Here is an 18752-nt window from a genome sequence, read left to right as displayed (position 1 = left end):
TCCCCTCGCAGACTGCTGAGATCCCTCCCCGTTCTCGGCTTACTGCCGCCCTCTCCGCTGAGAATCCGCCCATTATTCGCAAGTCCCGCCCCTTCAGATTCTGCTGAGAACCCGCCCTACTAGAAATACCGATGAGATTCCGCCCATTCTCTGCAAGCCCCACCCCTTCCTCAAGCCCCGCCCCAGCTCGGTCCGTGCTGAGAACCGCCCTACTTGCTAAGCCCCGCCCCTCGCCTCAGACTCCTGAGAACCCGCCCTACTTGGTAACTCCGCCCCTTATCTCAGACAGCTGCGACCCCTCCCTTTCTCCGCTTAGCGCCGCCCTCTTAACGGACTCCCTCTGAGACCCGCCCTTCTCTGCAAGCCCCGCCCCCGCAGAGGCGGCTGAGAGCTCGCCCAACTGACTAAGCCCCGCCCTCACCTCCAACTAGCCCCGCCCTCACCGCGCTCTAAGAACCCGCTCTTCTCCTAGGACCCGCCTCTCATCTCAGTCTTCTCTGGGAACGCGCCCCTTACGCCAAGCCCCGCCTTTCTCGGGCCCTGCCCCTCTGCTGCGGCTCGAAGAGACTGCGCCTGCGCCCAGCTTGTCCGTTGCCTCCCAGCGTCCCTAGGTTGACAGCGTCTGGGTAAAGCGACCGATGGGGAGTGGGAGCCCGAAAGCTGGGGCAGGGGAGAGCCTCGTAGTCTCCGCGTTTCCTAGAGGTCAGCGTCTCTGGAGGTAGGCTTGGCGGATACGTGGAATCCGGGGGCGCGAGGGCGAGACGGCTGAGGGTTCGGATCTAAGTGCGTGCTTGGGTGTGCCAGGCCGGAATGTGTGAAACGAACTGGGCTGTGAGTTTTCAGGGTGACTGTACGTTCGTGTGAGTGTGTGGGAGAGGAAGACAGGGTCTGAGAAATAAATGGTGCGGATGTGAGGTGATCGTGAATCGTATGGTAGGTCGTCTATCTTCCGTGGTCTACGTTACAGCACTTAATGCTTGGAATGTCCAAAGTACCGAACATCCTGATGAGCGTTCGTGGTGGATGGATGGCAGATTCAGAGTAGCTTTAGGGTCAGGGCTGATCATCGCAGACGCCAAAAAAGATTAGAGGATAAAGAATTTCAGTCCCAAACCCCAACTGGGAGAGGAGAGGGGCTGAAGGGTAAATTGATCACCAAAGGCCAATGTTGTCGTTGTTGTTGTTTTGAGATATTGTGTACCCCTGGCAGTTCTCAAACTCAATGTGTAAGTGGAGGATGACTTTGAACCCCTGATCTTCCTGCCTCAGCCTCCAAAGTGCTGTGATTACAGGCATGTGCGACAACTTTGTGGAGCTGATTCTCCCCTTTACTTTTTCCTCCCCTCCCTTAACTTTTTATGTGAGTTCTGGGAACTGAATTCTGGTCCTCGGGCTGGAATGTGAACTTTACCCACAGGGCCATCTCTCCAGCTCTTCATATATCTTATGAAGATTTTTTTTATAATGATCTTGTTAACAGGGGTTTTATCGAGTTCTGGGAGCCACTCAGGCAAATTGATTGAACTGTGAGGAACTCATAGAAAACTTTGATTTATAGCCAGTCCTTCAGCAGCACAGGTGAGACGACTTGGAACTTGCACCTCGCATCAGAATTCAGAAGCAGTCATTGGGACTGAGTCCTCAACCTGTGGGGTCTGGCTTGATAGTCCCAGAACCGAATCAGATGAAGAGATACCCAGCTTGTGTCTTCTGCAGAACTGTTTGCTGGATGTGTTTGGGGAAACTTCAGAAGTGTTTGTCTTGCAAAGAAGAGACTGAATATGTGCTGCTGGGTTTTGGTCTTTCTGTGCTATGCTCCCTTTCCTCCCTTCTGGTATGGTAATGTATAGTCTGTTTGATTGTATGTTGGAAGTATGTGTTCTGCTTTTTAATTTTTATTTTACAGGGGTTGCAGTTAAGAGGGTGCCTTAAGTCTCAGAAGAGATTTTGAACTTTTGACTTTTAAACAGTATTGAAACTTGATAGACTATGGGGACTTTTGAAGTTGGATTGAATGCACTGTCATCAGGGCACTACTTAAGAAGGATTAGAAGGTGTGGTCTTGTTGGTGTGTCACTGGGGGTGGGCTTTGAGGTTTCAAAAGCCCAAGCCAGGCCCAGCAGCTCTCTCTTCTTGCTGCCTGTGGTTCTGGATGTAGAACTCTCAGCTACTCCTCCAGCACTGTGTCTGCTCATGTGCAGCCATGTTCCTGCCATGATGGTAATGGACGAAACCTCTGAAGCTGTAAGCAAGCCCCAGTTAAATGCTTTCTCTTGTCAGAGTTGGCATGGTTACAGTGTCTCTTCACAACAGTAGAACACTAGTTAAGACAACATGTTGGAGAGAGAGTACCAGGACCCTGTAGTCATAGTGACGAATTGAGAATCACTAACAGATAGCTTGGCCTCTGGAACTGGTGATGGAACTGTTAATATTCTCTAGTGGAAGAAGGAGGGAGTGTCACAGGATCCTTATCTGGCATTGTCCTCTCTCTCTTGCTACCCTCACCCTACCCCCCATCTGTATACAGATGATCTTGGGAGATGTTAAAGGGTATAGGAAGTAAACTATTAACTAAAAAAAAAACCTCATGATTCAGTTCCCATGAAGATGCCATCCATGATAGGGTGAGACTTTGGGGGTGATACATTAGTTTGGGAGTTACCCATGCTCTTATAAATAACTCTTTTCCCATGCTCTGTAAGTAAGCCCAATCAATTCATGGATTCAACAGGTTGGATTTTTATGGAATCGTTACTTTGATCTGTTATTGTCACCCCTATCTGGGGTAAATAGATGTTTATTTTATGTCTCCTTAGAAAAAGTTTACACAATGAGAACTAGATCTGCCAATATATAAAGTGACAAATGCATGAGGCTCCTTGGAGAGGTTAAATAGAAGGATCATGGTACATACTTCTGTGAATGTGTGTGGTTGTATAAACAAGAAACTGGGCTGTGAAAGACTCTGTGTTGTTTGCCCTGGAGTTTATATTGCTACCACAGTATGGTGTGTGTGTGTGTGTGTGTGTGTGTGTGTGTGTGTGTGTGTGTTAGAGGGCAACTTTTAGGAGTTGGTTCTCTCCTTCCAACAAGTGCATCCTAGGGATCAAACCTAGATCCACAGGTACTTTTACCCTCTGAGCCATCTCCCTGGGAGATTCCTTTCCTTTTATTTCCTTTCCTTTTTCCTTTCATTCTTTCTTATTTTTTTGTCAGGGTTTCATCAGCTAGTCTTGAACTCCTGGAAAGTATCCTGCCTCAGACTACTGATTGTTGGGATTTTAGGTGTGCACTACCATGCCTTATTAGCATTAGTTTCTCTCTCTCTTTAAAAGATTTATTTGTTTTCATTTTTTGCTTTTGAGTGTTTTGCCTGAATATATATCTATTCAGGAACTGAAGTTACAGATGGTTGTGAGCTGCCTTTGGGTGCAGGGAACTGAACTGGGTCCTCAAGAGCAGTAGGTGCTCTTAACTGCTGAGCTGTCTCCAGCCCCCAGCATCAGTAGCTTCTTTCTGTGTGCTGTTTGCAACTGCCTGTTGTGTAGTGCTGGGCCGAGTCCTGGGTCCTAGCATTCCATCCAGAAGCTGCCGAAGCTGGCCTGAGCTGACAGGAGGGCGGGGAGCCCTCTAATCTAAGTCAGAAAGGAGGAGAAATGAGTGAGCTCAGGGTGGGGGTCACACAGTGGCAGGACTGATCCCTAAAGTTCATTGTTCCACAGTGAGGCGAAAGTGAAGGTCCTGGGGTTTGGGCTGGAAGAAGACAGTAACTCTTGTCTCTGGTGGCTTTCAGAGTGGGGTTTCAAACAGACGGTGCCAAACTTCCAAAGGGAACAATTCCACCTTTGTATATAAAATGAAAAAATAGCTATTTTGTGGGAGTATTTATGTACAGTCAGACCAGATAATGGGATGGGGTGTAGGCGAACTTTTCTGTCCTGCCAGTGAGTTCTCCAACAACCATACAAAGACTTAGTATTAATTATAAATGCTTGGCCAATAGCTCAGTTTGTCACTATCTAGCTATTTATTTATTTATTTAATTTAAAAAACTTATCTTTTCTCATTTGACATGCCAAATCCATTTCCCACTCCCTCCCCTCTTCTTGCCTCTTCCACCTCTTCCCTCACCTCCCATCCCAGCCCCCATCCACTTTGCAGAGAGGGTAAGGCTTCCCATGGGGAGTCAACAAAGTCTAGCACATTGCTTTTAGGCAGGATCAAGGCCCTCGTCACTATATCTAGTCTGAGCAAGGTATCCCTCCAGAGGGAATGGGTTCCAAAAAGCCAGAACAAGCAGTATGGATAAATCCTGGTCTCACTGCCAGTAGCCCTACAGCCTATCCTAGCCATACAACTATCACCCACATTCAGAGGGCCTAGTTTGGACCTATACTGGTTCCCTTGCCTAACTAGCTCTTATAACTTAAATTAATCTATATTTTTTACATTTCTTATCTACACTCTGTCTTATGACTCAGTACCTTTTCTCAGTACAGCAAGTTTATCTCCTGCTTCCTCTGCATCTTCTCAACACTCCTGAGGCTCTTCTTTTTTGTGCTTTTTGTCTGCCAGTCCCTCCTAACCTCTACCTATTCAACTATGGGCCAGTGAGCTTCTTTAGTAAGCCAATCACAGTGACATATATTCACACATATATTGTTCCACAGTGAGGAGAAAGTGAAGGTCCTGGGGTTTGGGCTGAAGGAAGACAGTAACTCTTGTCTCTGGTGGCTTTCGGAATGGGGTTCTTTATGAGCTGTAAAGGAATATTTCACTAGGGGGTTTGGGGATAAACATTTAGGAGACTTCAGTGTATAGGAAAGAGTGACTTACTATACTCCAGTAGTGACCACTACTTAATTTGTCAGACACTTTTCTTATTGCTCTGACCAAAACCCCTGACAAAATAAAAGACTCACAACTTGAATACAGCTCACCATGGCACAGAAGTCATGGTGGCAAAGCGTGAGGAGATCGGTCACACTGCCTTTGAAGGATAGAAGCAGAGAGCCATGAATCAACATCTGACTTTCTTTCCCTTTTTAAAAATAAACCTGAGGTCTCAGTACATGAGAATCACCACAGGGTGATTCTGCTTCTTTATTTAAGCCTCACTGGAAACACCCTCAGATATGCCCAGCATTATCTCCTAGGTAATTTTATTATTCATTTATTAGAAATATTTTTCCCATACACTGTATTCTGTTCATGTTTTTCCCTCCATCATCTTGTCTTAGATCCTCCCTACCCATCCAACTCCATGCCTTCTTTTTCTCTCTCTTTAGAAAGCAGGAAAATAATAAAACAAATAAACCAGAAATAGACAGAAAAAAAGAAAAGGTATGAGAAACACATATACACAGAGATACCCAAACAAAACCCACAGAAGCACAAAATCAGAAACCCAAATAAATATGTAAGCAACAGACCAGCCAGGTTAAAAAAAAAAAAGCCCAGATGACAAAACAAAAGAGGAAAATAAACTTCCAAAAATACAATTTAGTTCATTTTGTGTTGGCCATTTACTCTTGGGCCTCAAGCCTGCCCTTGAGTGTAGTGTGTATACCCAGTGAAACTTCATTTGGGAGAAAAACTAAATTTTTCTGTGCAAGCAGTTGACAACTGGAGATAGCCTCTGGGTTCGGGATGAGGGCTCATGTCCACTTGCCCTCTCAGCACTTGGGACCCCATCTGGCTTGGACCAGTACAGGCTCTGTGTATGCTGCCAAGGTCTCCATGAGTTGATATGAACGTCAGTGTGGTTGTGTCTAGAAGACACTGTTTTCTTGTGTCCTCCATCCCCACTGGCTCTTCCCATCTTCCTCCTCCTCTTATGCATAGTTCCCTGATCCCTGGGAAGAATCCCATTTAGTATTGAGTGTTCCAGGGTCTCTCACTCTCTGCACATTGCCCAATTGGGGGTCTTTGTGTTAGCTTCTTTGATAATGGCTGAGCAAGACTCAGATCTGACTCCCAGTTTGGTGTTGCAGGTGATGAAGTTCAAGCATCCTACCTGCTGTCAGCCAGCTTTGTAGATTTGGACCAGTTAAAGCTGGGAGGGAAGAAAGGGAAGGAGCAGCTTGCATCGGTGATGCTGGGAGAACCATGAAGACCTTGACTTTCCCTACCTCTTCCTCTAGGCTGGACTTCCTAGGACACAGTTGTTCTCCAAGGGAGGAGAAGGCAAGAAATGACCTTTGAACTAATGAAAGCCATGTTACAGGTTAGTCTATATCTGTTCTCCATGAGAAGGGGTCTTGATGATTGACACTAAGTGACGCTACTTTGGAAATTCTGTTAATAGTCTGTCCCCAGGCCTGCTCACCCCTTCTCCTACAGGGTGTCATTCTTAACTTTAGCTGCCTAGTAGGCGAAGAATAGATGTGATAAGGCCTAGAGCCCACTCTGAAATTCTTTCTCTCCCTGCCTTATATACACTTCTTTATGATATCGAATCTTACTAGTTCATGGCAGGCACCTTGAATGTGCCTGTTATCACTGGTTCTTGAAAGTTAGGGAGGGTTGTGCCCGATTAGTTCTTGGATGGGAGACAGAATATAACTATAGATCCCAGCTTGGCAATCCTCCTGCCTCATGCTCCTGAGAAGAAGGATTATAAGTGTGGACCACCATGCCTTGCATGTACATTTTTAACTGGTTTCAGCTCTTGTCAGAAGGCTTGTCTTCTTTTACATGAAACAGGTATCTCAGTACTATTGAATTGGATTCTAGGTTAGATGGACATGCAAAGGCCCTCTGCATGGATTTCTGTTCCTCTCTGTCCCTGAAATAATAACACTGAGTTTGTAATTGGAATCTGAATTTGAGGAGATCTGTGGCATCCAGCCCTCAGTCTGTGGCACATGGCACTGTCCAGGGAGAGTGTGTAATGACTGGACTAGATAGAGGACTGTCAGCTGCTGGCCTTGAGCACCTGGACACAAGCATCTTCCCTTCTTTTTTTTAATATTTATTTATTTATTATGTATATAATATTCTGTCTGTGTGTATGCCAGCGGACCAGAAGAGGGCACCAGACCCCATTACAGATGGTTGTGAGCCACCATGTGGTTGCTGGGAATTGAACTCAGGACCTTTGGAAGAGCAGACAGTGCTCTTAACCTCTGAGCCATCTCTCCAGCCCCGTATCTTCCCTTCTTAAGCAGCTCACCTACAGTTAGTCTCTGACCTACTCCCAATCCCAGCCAACCACTGTTTCCTGTCTACATATTCGGATTTCCCGGGCATTTCATATAAGAGGAATGATACAAGATGTAGTCATTTGTGTCTTCTTTCATTTAGTAACTACCTCTACCCCAAAACAGAATAAAAAATGTTACAAAACTTTGTAAATGCATTTGTGCTGTCTCAGGACTCAGTGACTTTCACAGACGTGGCCGTAGACTTCTCCCAGGAGGAATGGGAGCGGCTGAGTCCTGCTCAGAGGAGTTTGTACAGGACTGTGGTGCTGGAGAACTACTGGAACTTGGTCTCAGTGGGTAAGCGCGCTCCCTGCGGATACTCCGGAAACATCCAGAGCCTGCTTAAAGCACCTTTCACGTTTCTGTGACTAATGCTGTTATTGTGTCGGGGTTACACGAGAGTTTCATGACGTATTCTCAGATACTCGTGGTTATATCTGTAGGTAATTAGAAACCCAGATTTGGTGGGAACTGTAGCAGATACCTCTGCTTTACGTCACCTTCCTGTTATAGCTCTGCTGTTCTCACCGGTAGGTGGTGACAGGGCTGGAGAAGACTGTGCCCTGGTTACTATAGTGACTGCGCCCTAGACCTAGACTAACTGACTCCATGATGGATTCAGGCTGTAAAACTGAGCACATAGACAGCACCACCAGCTAAAATGAAACAAGGACCTAATTCATCAAAGTTTGCATAGTTCTGGGAAAGTCTCAAAATGTACTAATTTTCCTTTTTGACTTCTGGAGTTTTGCTCCTGGCTAGCAGTTCTTATTAACTGAAGTCTGTCAACCCAGAATGTGGGTTTTGTGCTTAAAAGCTCACCCTGAGAAAGACTCAGGGCTACACTGGGAACCTGAATACCCAGTGTCGTTGCCAACTGGCTAATAACGATTTTCTATTGGCTTAAACCAGTGTCCGAGCAGTCTTCTCTGGTAAATACCCCACAACACTATACACATAGAATATCACTTTTCAAATATGCTTCCAAAATTTTTCATTACATTAATTTTTATGGAGGGACGTTGATTTTACATGGGGGAACATGTATGCCACATACAAGTTGGAGGGTGACTTACAGGACTTGGACAAGCTGAGCTCATCAGGTTGGTAACAAATGCCTTTATTCACTGAGCCATTTAAGTGACCCCCAAATATGTATCTTTTTATTAACTTATGATAAATTAGTGAAACCCACTGTCTTAAAATACCTCCTGATGCTTGCTCCTGGAGAGACTAATAGGGACCCTTCTAAGCTTGGGTCCATATGTTAGTAGATGAGTTTGCTGTTCTTCAGAACAATCTGCTTGAGCTTCTTTAGACCAGTGGTTCTCAATCTTCCTATGCTGTGACCCTTTAATATAGTTCCTCATGTTGTAGTGACCCCCAACTGTTGGAGGATACTTGTTCACTTCTGGCCTCCCAGACCCGTAGTAATCACACAGAAACTATATTATTTGCAATACTGTTTGGCCAATAGCTTAAGCATATTTTTAGCTAGCTCTTACATCTTAAATTAACCCATTTCTATTTATTTATTTTTTTATATTTTACCACGAGGCTTGTGGTTTACCGGCAAGGTTCAGGCTGGCAGCTTGCGTCTTTCTCCTCTGGCGGCTACATGGCGTCTCTCTGACTCTACCTACTCTCTCTATATATCTTTTCCAGGCTGGCTATATTCTGTTAAGCTATTGGCCAAAAGCAGCATCTTTATTAAACAATGGCAATAAAACTTATTCACAGCATACAGAGGGGAATCCCACATCACCCAACCATAAAACTGTTTTCATTGCTACTTCCTGATTGTAATTTTGCTACTGTTATAAATTTTAATGTAAACATCTGGTGTGCAGAATATCTGATATGCAATCCCCAAAGGGGTTGTGACCCACTGACCCACAGGTTGAGAATGGGTGCTTTAGGCTAGATTTATGCCTTTAGCCAAACTGGGAAATCTCTCTTCTCCTTTGGGGACTTCAGCTGCATTTGGACCCTTTAATTCTCTGCCTTGGGTGATCTGTTTAGTTTGTGAAGTCTTGCTTTAGTGTTTCAGATTACATGGTTTGTGTTGAGCTTCCGGGATGAATGGTTATCCTGCTTCCTTCAGCACTGTGTCAAGCCCATCTAGTGATCTTTAATGTGTCAGGCACTCCATTTTCAACTGTAGACTTTCCGTCTCACTCTTTACTTTGTGAAGATATGGTGTATATATCTATGTGTGGGGGGGGAGAGCGAGAGAGAGCTGTATGCCTTTAGGAGAACAGTTTATGCTCTGAACCACTGAGCCATTGCTTAGATTCCATCTGGTTCTATTGTAGTTTCTATTTTTCTACTGAGAGTTCTTTTTCTTTCCTTTTTTCTTTTTTAAGACTGGGTCTCACTGGCCTGGAATTCACTATAAAGACCAGGCTGGCCTCAAACAGAAATCTGCCTCCCAAGTGTTGGGATTAAAAGTGTGTGCCTTCACACCCTCTTTTTATCAATTTAAAAAATAGTTTTGGGGTGTGTGTTTGTGTGATGTATGTGTGCATATGTGTACGTGTACGTGTGTGAGTGCAATGTGTGCATGCCACGGTGTGTGTGAAGGTCAGAGGATAACTTTTGGATGTTATCCCTCACCTTCCAGCTTTTGGTGTTCATCTGCAGCCATGACAGGCTTGTCAGCAAGCTTCTGGGCATCTTCCTGCCTCCGCCTTACATCCTGCTGTGGGAAAGTGGGGATTAAGCATGTACTACTATGTTAGCTCTCCATGGGTCCTGGGATTTCAGATTCAGATCCTTGTGCCTGCACGGCAAGTGCCTTACCCACCGAGCCATCGTCTCAGCCTATTTGTCTTAATTTTTTATTTTTATAAAAATATTTTTATTCTTTGAAACTTTTATATGTATACAGTATATAATTTTATTCTTATTAATTCCTCAACACCTTCTCTAACTCCTACTGAGATATACCAGCCTGGCTCCCTTCTTACTTCATATTCTATTTCTTTTTTATTGTTACTATTAATCAATTACCCCAGAGTACAGTTAGTGCTGACCATATGTGAATAGGTTTGGAGCCATCAAGCAAGGCATGGTCAGCAGCAGCCACATCACCAAAGCACTATTGTGGAATATTTAACTATGTAAAGATGTGTTGCATCTGTTTGTGTTGCAGAATATGACTTTATGTGAAAGTGTGTTACATTTGTTTATGCTGTATTTGTTTAATGTGTTGCATTTGTTTCAACTTGCCTGCCTAAGGAACCCGATTGGTGTAATAAAAAGCTGAACAGCCAATAGCTAGATGGAAAAGGATAGGTGGGGCTGGTGGACAAAGGGAATTAGTATGAGGAGAGATCTAGGCAGAAGAGAGAGGAAGAAGGAGAAGAGAAGGAGGGAGAAGGCGAGGACACGCCCAGCGCTAGAAGCCAGGCATCCACGGACAGACAGGAGAATCAGTGAAAGTAATACAGCAGGAACGGAAGGTTAGGTCAAAAGACCGAGGCAAGGCGTAGATAGAAACAGATTAGAATCAGAGCTAAGATAACACTGAGCATTCGTAACTAATAAGTTTCCCTGTCGTGATTTGGGAGCTGTTTGGTGGCCGAAACAAAGCTCGGTACAAAGGACAGTGATTTTTTTTTTCTCAGCAACCATCAACTACCGGTAGCTTCTCAGATAGGAGTGGAGCCTCATAAATTCCTCCCCACCCATGCTGGAATGTTGACTTTGTGTGTGTCTGCTGTAGGGAGCCACAGCTGCGTGTTTGTTTATTATTTTGCATCCTTGAGTGGAGTAGATTGCACAGTGTTTTAAAATCTGACACTGCAGATTGGTTACATTTTGCTTTTCTGGCCTTGGTTAACATTTCTCATTCTCATATTCCAGTGATTCTGGGGTTTATCATGGAGAGTACAAATGGATCTGCAGAGGCTCAGGATTCTGTCGCTGTCCTCTGAAAATGTTTGTTCTGAGACAGAGTCACTATGCTCAGCTCTGTTTTAGACAGGTAGTTCATTTTTTAAATTTGCTTTTTTTGAGACAGGGTTTCTCTGTGTAACAGCCTTGGCTGTCCGGGAACTCACTCTGTAGACCAGGCTGGTGTTGAACTCACAGAGATCCTCCTGCCTCTGCTTCCTGAGTGCCGGGATTAAAGGTGTGCTCTACCACTGCCTGGCAACAGGTAATTCACTTGACTCAAACTCCAGTCTGTCTCTAGCAGGCTTTAAATTTTTATTAAGGGGCTGGAGAGATTGCTCAGAGGTTAAGAGCACTGGCTACTCTTCTAGAGGACTTGCATTCAATTCCCAACACTCACATGGCAGCTTACAACTGTCTGTAACTGCAGTTTCAGGGGATCCAGCACCTTCATACAAGACATACATGTAGGCAAAACACCAATGCACATAAAAATAAAAAATTATTTAAAATGCTTATTTATTTTAATTTTAAAAGAGATTTCATTTGTATTTAAAATACGTACATGCATGTGTGAGGGTGTGGACATGTGAGTGTGGTTGCCGACAGGAGAGGCTGTGAGTGCTCCGCTCCTGGAGCTGGGGTTGTAAGTAGCGCTGAGCTCCCAGTGCGGGAGCTGAGTTCCCTGTTCCTCTCCAAGAGCAGCATGCAGCCCAAGCACTGAGCCATCTTATACCCCATCCCCTGGCAGGCCGTTTAAAAAGTATCTCATTTATTACTGCTATGGTCCTGTCCCCCACCCCATAAGAACTAGTTTAATATCTGTAGGGTTGACTGTTGACAGTTGCCAATCAACTATTCCAGAGTTTTATGTAGTTTGCCCTTCAAATGTGTTCCATCCTTTTATTTCGTAGTTCCGTCAGACCTAAGGAACTGACGTATGTGCCAGAACAACTCAAAACATGGCTATTTTTGTGTCTCTTGTTTTTAATGCAGGAGCTTGCATTTCCAAGCCGCATCTGATCTCCTTACTGGAGCATGGGAAGGAGCCTTGGGAGGCGGAGGGGGAGGGGACAAGAAGTACTTTGCAAGGTGAGAATGTGCTATGCAGATGGAAAACCTGTCCAGGCAATGGCTCGGCCATCTTCAGAAGTCCTTCCCCCCTTACTGGGCTTCCCAGAAATCTTTCCCAAGCCTTAGGGTTCTGGCTGTGAATTGGTTTCCCTTCTCCTTCCCTCTTGTCTCTGTAGTCAGTTGTTTTGTACAAAGGAGACTGTCCTAGTTCCTTTCTGGTGCTGTGATGAAGCTCCCTGACAGAGCAGGCCCTAGGGACAGGGTTTGTTTTAGCGTGCGAGTCCACACTGTAGCCCATCGGTGTGGGAATTCACAGTGGCAAGATCATGAACAGCCCGTCACAGCAGAGAGAGTGAACATTGCATGCCTGTTACTCAGCCAGCTTTCTCTACTCGGATCTCCACATCAGTTCAGACAAGCAAGATAATCACCCAACATGCTCACAAGCCAATCTTACCTGACAGTCCCTCACTGAGACACCTTTCCCTACCATCACCTATATTAACAAAGCCCTATATTCACTGGCCTAAAATCTCACACTTCTGCTAAGTTGTTGAAAGTAAAACAAATGAAGAAATTCCTTACTGAGCTATATGAGATATAAAGAGTTTGGTACATTGAAACACAGCATATAAAGGAGCACTATTTTCTGATTATGAAATTATGATCATGCAGTTGCCTTTAAATCCTAGGGGGAAGTCATTAAAACATAGTGTGTGGTTTCTGGAAATCTCTAGAGAGTTCTGAGAAGCAATAGTAATTAACTATGTTGGCAGTTATACAAAATTAACTACATATACTAAATCAATTAAAAGTAGGAGACATGGGGCTGGAACAATGGTACAGTCGTTAAGACCTGGGTTCCATTCCCAGCACCCACATGGCAGCTCAACTGTCTGTAACTCCAGTTCCAGGGGATCTGACGTCCTCTTCTGACCTCTGCAGGCATCAGGCATGCACATGGTGCACAGGCACACATGCAGACAAACATCCATAGATACTGAATAAGTCAAGCAATATTTTTAAAGGTAGGAGACATAGTCTGGCCCGGGTACCGTCATCATTGCAGACTGCCTCTCCTAGTTCCTCACCTTATACTTAGTTTTCCTGGTCATTTCCTGTTTGGTCGTTCTTTTCTATCTCTTCCCTGCTGTCAGATTTGTTTCTATTACTCTGACAAAGTACCTGCTGTAATCAGCTTCAGAGAGGAAGGATTTGGTTTAGGCCATGGTTTCTATCTATGGTCAGCTGGCTCCATGGCTTCGGGACTGGTGGGAGTGCGGAAGCATGGAGGAAGGGCCTGGTGGAGGGAAGCTGGTCACTATGGCAGCCAGGAAACAAATAGAAGCATGCCCATGCTATGAATTTCCTCCTGAGTTTTCCTTTATTTCAGTCTCCCAGTGTATTGGCTAGCAACACTTAGCTGCAGGGAAGGCATTACCTCCCTAGTGATCAGCTTTGGAAAGAACCTCTCATATATACCCAGAGGCGCGCTTTACTAGTCTCCTGTGCAGTTTTCATCCAGTAGAGTTGACAGTCAAGATTAATTATGACAAAACTCTTATCCTTAGGGACAACTTGCATATCTATGATTGTATGGAATTTACTGAATAGTTTTGAATTACTTCCCTTTAGATGTTTCTTTTGCTAATTGCACATGATAGAGAACACATTATTTTTTTTATATTTTTTTCAGATGGAGACTCTGTACACAAGACACAAGAATTATCTCTGAAGCAATTTGTGTTTGATAATGTATCAATGGAGAAAATTTCAAGTTTTGGTCTTGAGTGTCCCCCTTCTGGAGAAAAGTGGAAATGTAAAGACCTTTTCAGTAGACGAATGACGAATCAAGAAATATTATTTAACGTGAAAGAAACAGTCACGCATGAAGAAACTCACACTAAAGGAATAAGCTACAAATACTCCAACCCTTCAAAATCTCTCCATCTGCACAATGCAGAAGAGAATATGTATAGTCACAAGGCAAATAAGAAAAGCCTCTCCAAAAATCCCAAGGTACGAAAATACAAGAAAATCTGGGCAGGGAAGAACATTTTTAAATGTAGCGACTGTGAGAAAACCTTCACCCATAGCTCATCCGTCACTGTTCATCAGAGAATTCACACGGGTGAAAAACCATATAAGTGCACAGTGTGTGGGAAAGCCTTCAAGCAGAGCCACCACCTGGCCCAGCATCACACAACACACACGCACGAGAAACTCTTTGAGTGCAAGGAGTGTAAGAAAGCCTTCAGCCAGAATTCATACCTCATTGTGCATCAGAGAATTCATACTGGAGAAAAACCATATAAGTGTAAGGAATGTACAAAATCCTTCAGGCAGCCTGCACACCTGGCTCAGCATCAGAGGATCCACACTGGGGAGAAGCCCTACAAGTGTAAGGAATGTGGGAAGGCCTTCAGGGATAGTTCTACCTTTGCTCAACATCAGAGGTGTCACAACGACAAGCGGCCCTTCCAGTGTGTCGAGTGCGGCCAAGCCTTCAGGTATAGCATGTCCCTTACTCGTCACTTCAGGCATTATCACACTGGAGAGAAGCCGTTTGACTGCACTGATTGCGGGAAAGTCTTCAGTGTTCACGTCGGACTGACTTTGCACAGGAGAATTCACACTGGAGAGAAACCTTACAAATGTACCGTGTGTGGGAAGGCCTTCCGCAGTGGGTCTTCCCTGACTGTCCACCACAGAATCCACACCGGCGAGAAACCTTACAAATGTGATGTTTGTGGGAAAGCCTTCAGCCACAGCATGTCACTCACTGGCCATCAAAGAGTACATTCTGGAGAGAATCCTTATAAGTGTAAGGAGTGTGGGAAAGCTTTTCGGCAGAGTATACATCTTGTTGTTCATTCAAGAATTCATACTGGAGAAAAACCCTACGAATGTAAGGAGTGCGGGAAAGCTTTTCGAGAAAGTTCACAGCTGACCACTCATCAGAGAAATCACACAGGAGAAAAACCTTTTGAATGTAAGCAGTGTGGCAAGTTTTTCAAAAGAAGTACCTATCTTGCCAGACATCAGAAAATCCATACAGGAGAGAAGCCTTATGAATGTAAAGACTGTGGGAAAACCTTCACTCATACTGCCTACCTTATAAGACATAAGAGAGTTCATACTGGAGAGAAGCCTTACAAGTGTAGCGAATGTGGAAAGGCCTTTGGGGATGGCTCGTCCCGTGCTCAGCATCAGAGACTTCACACAGGTCAGAGGCCCTATGTGTGTGATAGGTGTGGAAAGGCATTCAGAACCAGGTCATCCCTTAATTGTCACCAAAGATGTCATACTGGAAAGAAACCTTAAAACTGTATCCTCCTCTGGAAAACCCTTTAGCCAGTGACAAATCTTTACCATTCATCAGAGAATTTAACTTTCAACCAGAATGCTTATTCTACAGGGAAGAATTTACACAGGTAAGAGAGCTCTTAGGAATGCGAGGACTGTGGAGAAGTCCTCGGTCAGGGTTCTTAAAATGTCCATCATTGGCGAGTTCTCCGTGCAGAGGCCTCTCAGACATTCCTCAATGTCACCAAGTCCTGTGTATACACCTGCTAAGTATGTCCATTTATTTTTGTTCCTGTTACCATACTCCAAAATACAATTGTTTTACTTGGACTTTTCCAAATGTCTGTGATTGGTATTGTTTTCTTCATGTTTATTATTCATTTTACAATCAGAGAATCTTTTAAAAATATAAATGTTATTTATATAACTCTTCTAAAACCCATTGTGAAATGTCTATTTATTGCATATGAGATGCTTAGCAACTTGACATTAAATTTGGATGGAGACCATTTCTCCAATGATTAGGAGACATATCAGCACAGAACAGAGCCACACAGAGAAGTAAAGGAACATGAGGGGCATCTGTGAGCCAATAGTGTTATTGGGACCAAGGGTCCAGCTTTATTTTCTTTCTTTCTATGTCTGTCTGTCTGTCTGTCTGTCTGTCTGTCTATCTCGAGACAGGGTTTCTCTGTAGCTTTGGAGCCTGTCCTGGAACTAGCTCTTGTAGACCAAGCTGGCCTCGAAACTCACAGAGATCTGCCTGCCTCTGCCTCCCACGTGCTGGGATTAAATGTGTGTGCCCCCACTGCCCGGCCCAGTTTTCTTTTGTTGAGTTGAAACAAGCGGACATGAGTCCTGGGAGGCCAGGTCATGTGATTGTTGTGACATGTGTTCCCAGGCCATCTGCAGCAGTCCATTTAAAGAGGTGGTGGGAACAGGGAGCCCATTTTGACAGGAGATCTGCTTGCTTCTACCTTCTGAGTGTTATTAAAGACATGTGCCCCTACATCTGCCCTTTTTCTCTTTGGTTTGTTTCTTGGGCAGTTTGGATCTATCTGTCTGTTCATCTGTCCATCTATCCATCTGTCTATTTGTCTATTTATGCACTGGATTTTTTAAAAAGCGTTTTGTTTCATTGATTTTTTTAACATTCTGTTTGGAATTTAGCTGATTCTCTGTCTGTCACTGTCTCTGTGTCTCTGTCTCTCTCTGTGTGTACGTGTGTGTATGTATGTCTGCCTGTTGCTTCCTCTTCCCAGCCCGTGGTTTACTTTGATATTTTTTTAAATCCAGTTTTTATTTTGAAATTGGAAGCTTAGTTCTGAGCTTCCATTTTTCTGATATCTACATTAACTACTTTTTTTTCTGAAAAAAAAAAAACCTTTAGTTGCTAGTCACAAGTCTGGACATGTATTTGTATTTTCATTTAGTTCTAAATTTGATTTTCAAAATGAAGAAAAATCGACTTGGCTATTTATTCAAGTTAGAGGCGATTATATGATACTTTTATATGTATCATCTAGTTTTGTTATTCTGAAAGATTTATTTTTAATTATGTGTGTCTCTGTGTGGGTATGTGCACATGTGTGAAGATGCCCTCAGAGGCCAGAACAGGGTGTGGAATACCCTGGCGCTGGAGTTACAGGTGATTGTAAAGCTCTCAGCTGAACTCAGGTCTTGTGCACACTTAACCACTGAGCTACCTCTCCAGCCCCGATTCATTTTTTTCCTTTCAAAATATTTTTTATATTTTCCTAAAAATGTACTCTTTGATTTAATATTTAGGATAGTGCTAATTCTCAAATATTTCGGAGGTTTGTAAATCCCTTTATATTAGTTTTGTACATTTGTTTGTTTGATACCTAGCCAGGACGAATATGGTATCGTAATTTGTGCTGTCGGTCCGTTTGTCTGGAAACAGAACACATTATGTATTCTGCAAGCATGGGAGGATGACAACAGACACTGAAGAGACAAGTAACAGAGTTTGTCAGCTGTTCAGCTGTTGGTCTTTCTGACTCTGGAACGGCCTTTTCTGGGACACTGAATTGTATTGACCTTACCTATGCTGTGCAGGTGTCTCAAAGGCTTCCTTGATGGCTCTAATCAGGAATCTTAGTTATTGAGATCATGAGTCCTTTGGAAAAGGAGACGGGACTGATGGTGGCTGCACTAATAGCAATGCCACGTGTGCTCTTTCCAGTGAGATCAGTTGCTGAGCAACAAGCCCTCAGGTCCAGGGCATCGTCCCTGTTTCTACACGTGGACATGAACAGGAGGAACACAGCAGCTAGTGTGTATGAAGGGGAATTTAAAGGGTGGTGACAAGAGGCTGGGTGTTGTGGCGCACACCTTTAATCCCAGCGTTTGGGAGGCAGAGGCAGACAGCCCTCTGTGTGTTTGAGGCCATTCTGCTCTACACTGAGAGTTTCACATCAGGCAGGGCTACATGGTGAGACCCTGTCTCAAAAGCATGAAGAAAAAAGTAGTGAGAAGAGGTAACTGGAGCTCTGATACTAGGCGGCGCTCTTGATGATAAATGAATGACGAAAACAAAACAGCCAAGGCCCCGCGCGACAAGGAAAAAAAAAAACCTTCTCAAGGTCAGGTACAAGGAAGGAGCAGAAAGATGTAAGAGTCTGAAAATGGTGGGGAGCGCTGTGGAATGCTTCTGGACTGTGCTGCTCATGAGCTCACAGAAACTGTGACTCTTGCCTAAGACTGGGCCAATGAGTATCCCACCATGGATAGAAGGGCTTACTTACCCCGCCACACCTAGCTGAGAAACTATTGGCAAATGAAGGCAGCTGGGAGAAAGAAAGGGAGTCATTTTTCTTTGGGGATGTGCCCTCCCATCCCACCCCATAGATTGCCCGTGCTCAAGTGGATGGTCAAGGCATGACCCATGGTCACGAAGCACCAACTGGATTCAGTTGGTTATATTAAAAAACAAAACAAAACAACAACAAAAAACCACGAACGTGGAAGTATTAGGGGTGTCTGATGGGTGTGGTTGGGAGAGCAAATGAGTTGGATATGACTAAGATACGGTGTATATACAGATCTGAAATTGACAAAGAATAAGCATTTTAAAGGAGCATCCCAGAAGAAAATCTGGGGAAGATTGCAGACCTAGAACCTGGTAGTACATGTAGTGGGGCCTTTTGAACACCATGTATTATTAGCGTTGAGGTGGTCGCAGCAACTAAATCCCAAACCGACTAGCACCTCCAACCAGAACCACTGTGCATGATTTGTCAAGGC

At 44.3% G+C, this 18752-nt stretch overlaps 1 protein-coding gene across 1 annotated transcript; it reads left to right on the top strand.

Annotated features, from left to right (window-relative positions):
* The first annotated feature begins 577 nt into the window (after positions 1–577).
* Positions 578–15905, top strand: LOC126491659 (zinc finger protein 471-like). Its single transcript, XM_050127473.1, has 5 exons — positions 578–718; positions 6147–6229; positions 7379–7505; positions 12102–12197; positions 13876–15905. Exons 2-5 carry the CDS (start codon positions 6197–6199, stop codon positions 15501–15503), a joined length of 1884 nt encoding a protein of 627 aa, XP_049983430.1. The 5' UTR covers positions 578–718; positions 6147–6196; the 3' UTR covers positions 15504–15905.
* Positions 15906–18752: the final 2847 nt, after the last annotated feature.

This window comes from Alexandromys fortis, unplaced genomic scaffold (assembly GCF_014885135.2).
Source record: "Alexandromys fortis isolate MF-2015 unplaced genomic scaffold, M_Fortis_MF-2015_v1.1 scaffold_267, whole genome shotgun sequence".
Lineage (NCBI taxonomy): Eukaryota > Metazoa > Chordata > Mammalia > Rodentia > Cricetidae > Alexandromys > Alexandromys fortis.
The sequence above is the reverse complement of the archived record's forward strand: the minus strand, read 5'-3'. Positions and strand labels throughout refer to the sequence as shown.

What these genes read in the sequence shown, in the direction of transcription:
- LOC126491659 (XM_050127473.1), top strand. Translation starts at nt 6,197, where the DNA reads ATGACCTTTGAACTAATGAAAGCCATGTTACAG. An exon ending in CTGGAACTTGGTCTCAGTGG is followed by an intron (nt 7,506 to 12,101) that starts GTAAGCGCGCTC and finishes TTTTTAATGCAG; the next exon opens with GAGCTTGCATTTCCAAGCCG. An exon ending in GACAAGAAGTACTTTGCAAG is followed by an intron (nt 12,198 to 13,875) that starts GTGAGAATGTGC and finishes TATTTTTTTCAG; the next exon opens with ATGGAGACTCTGTACACAAG.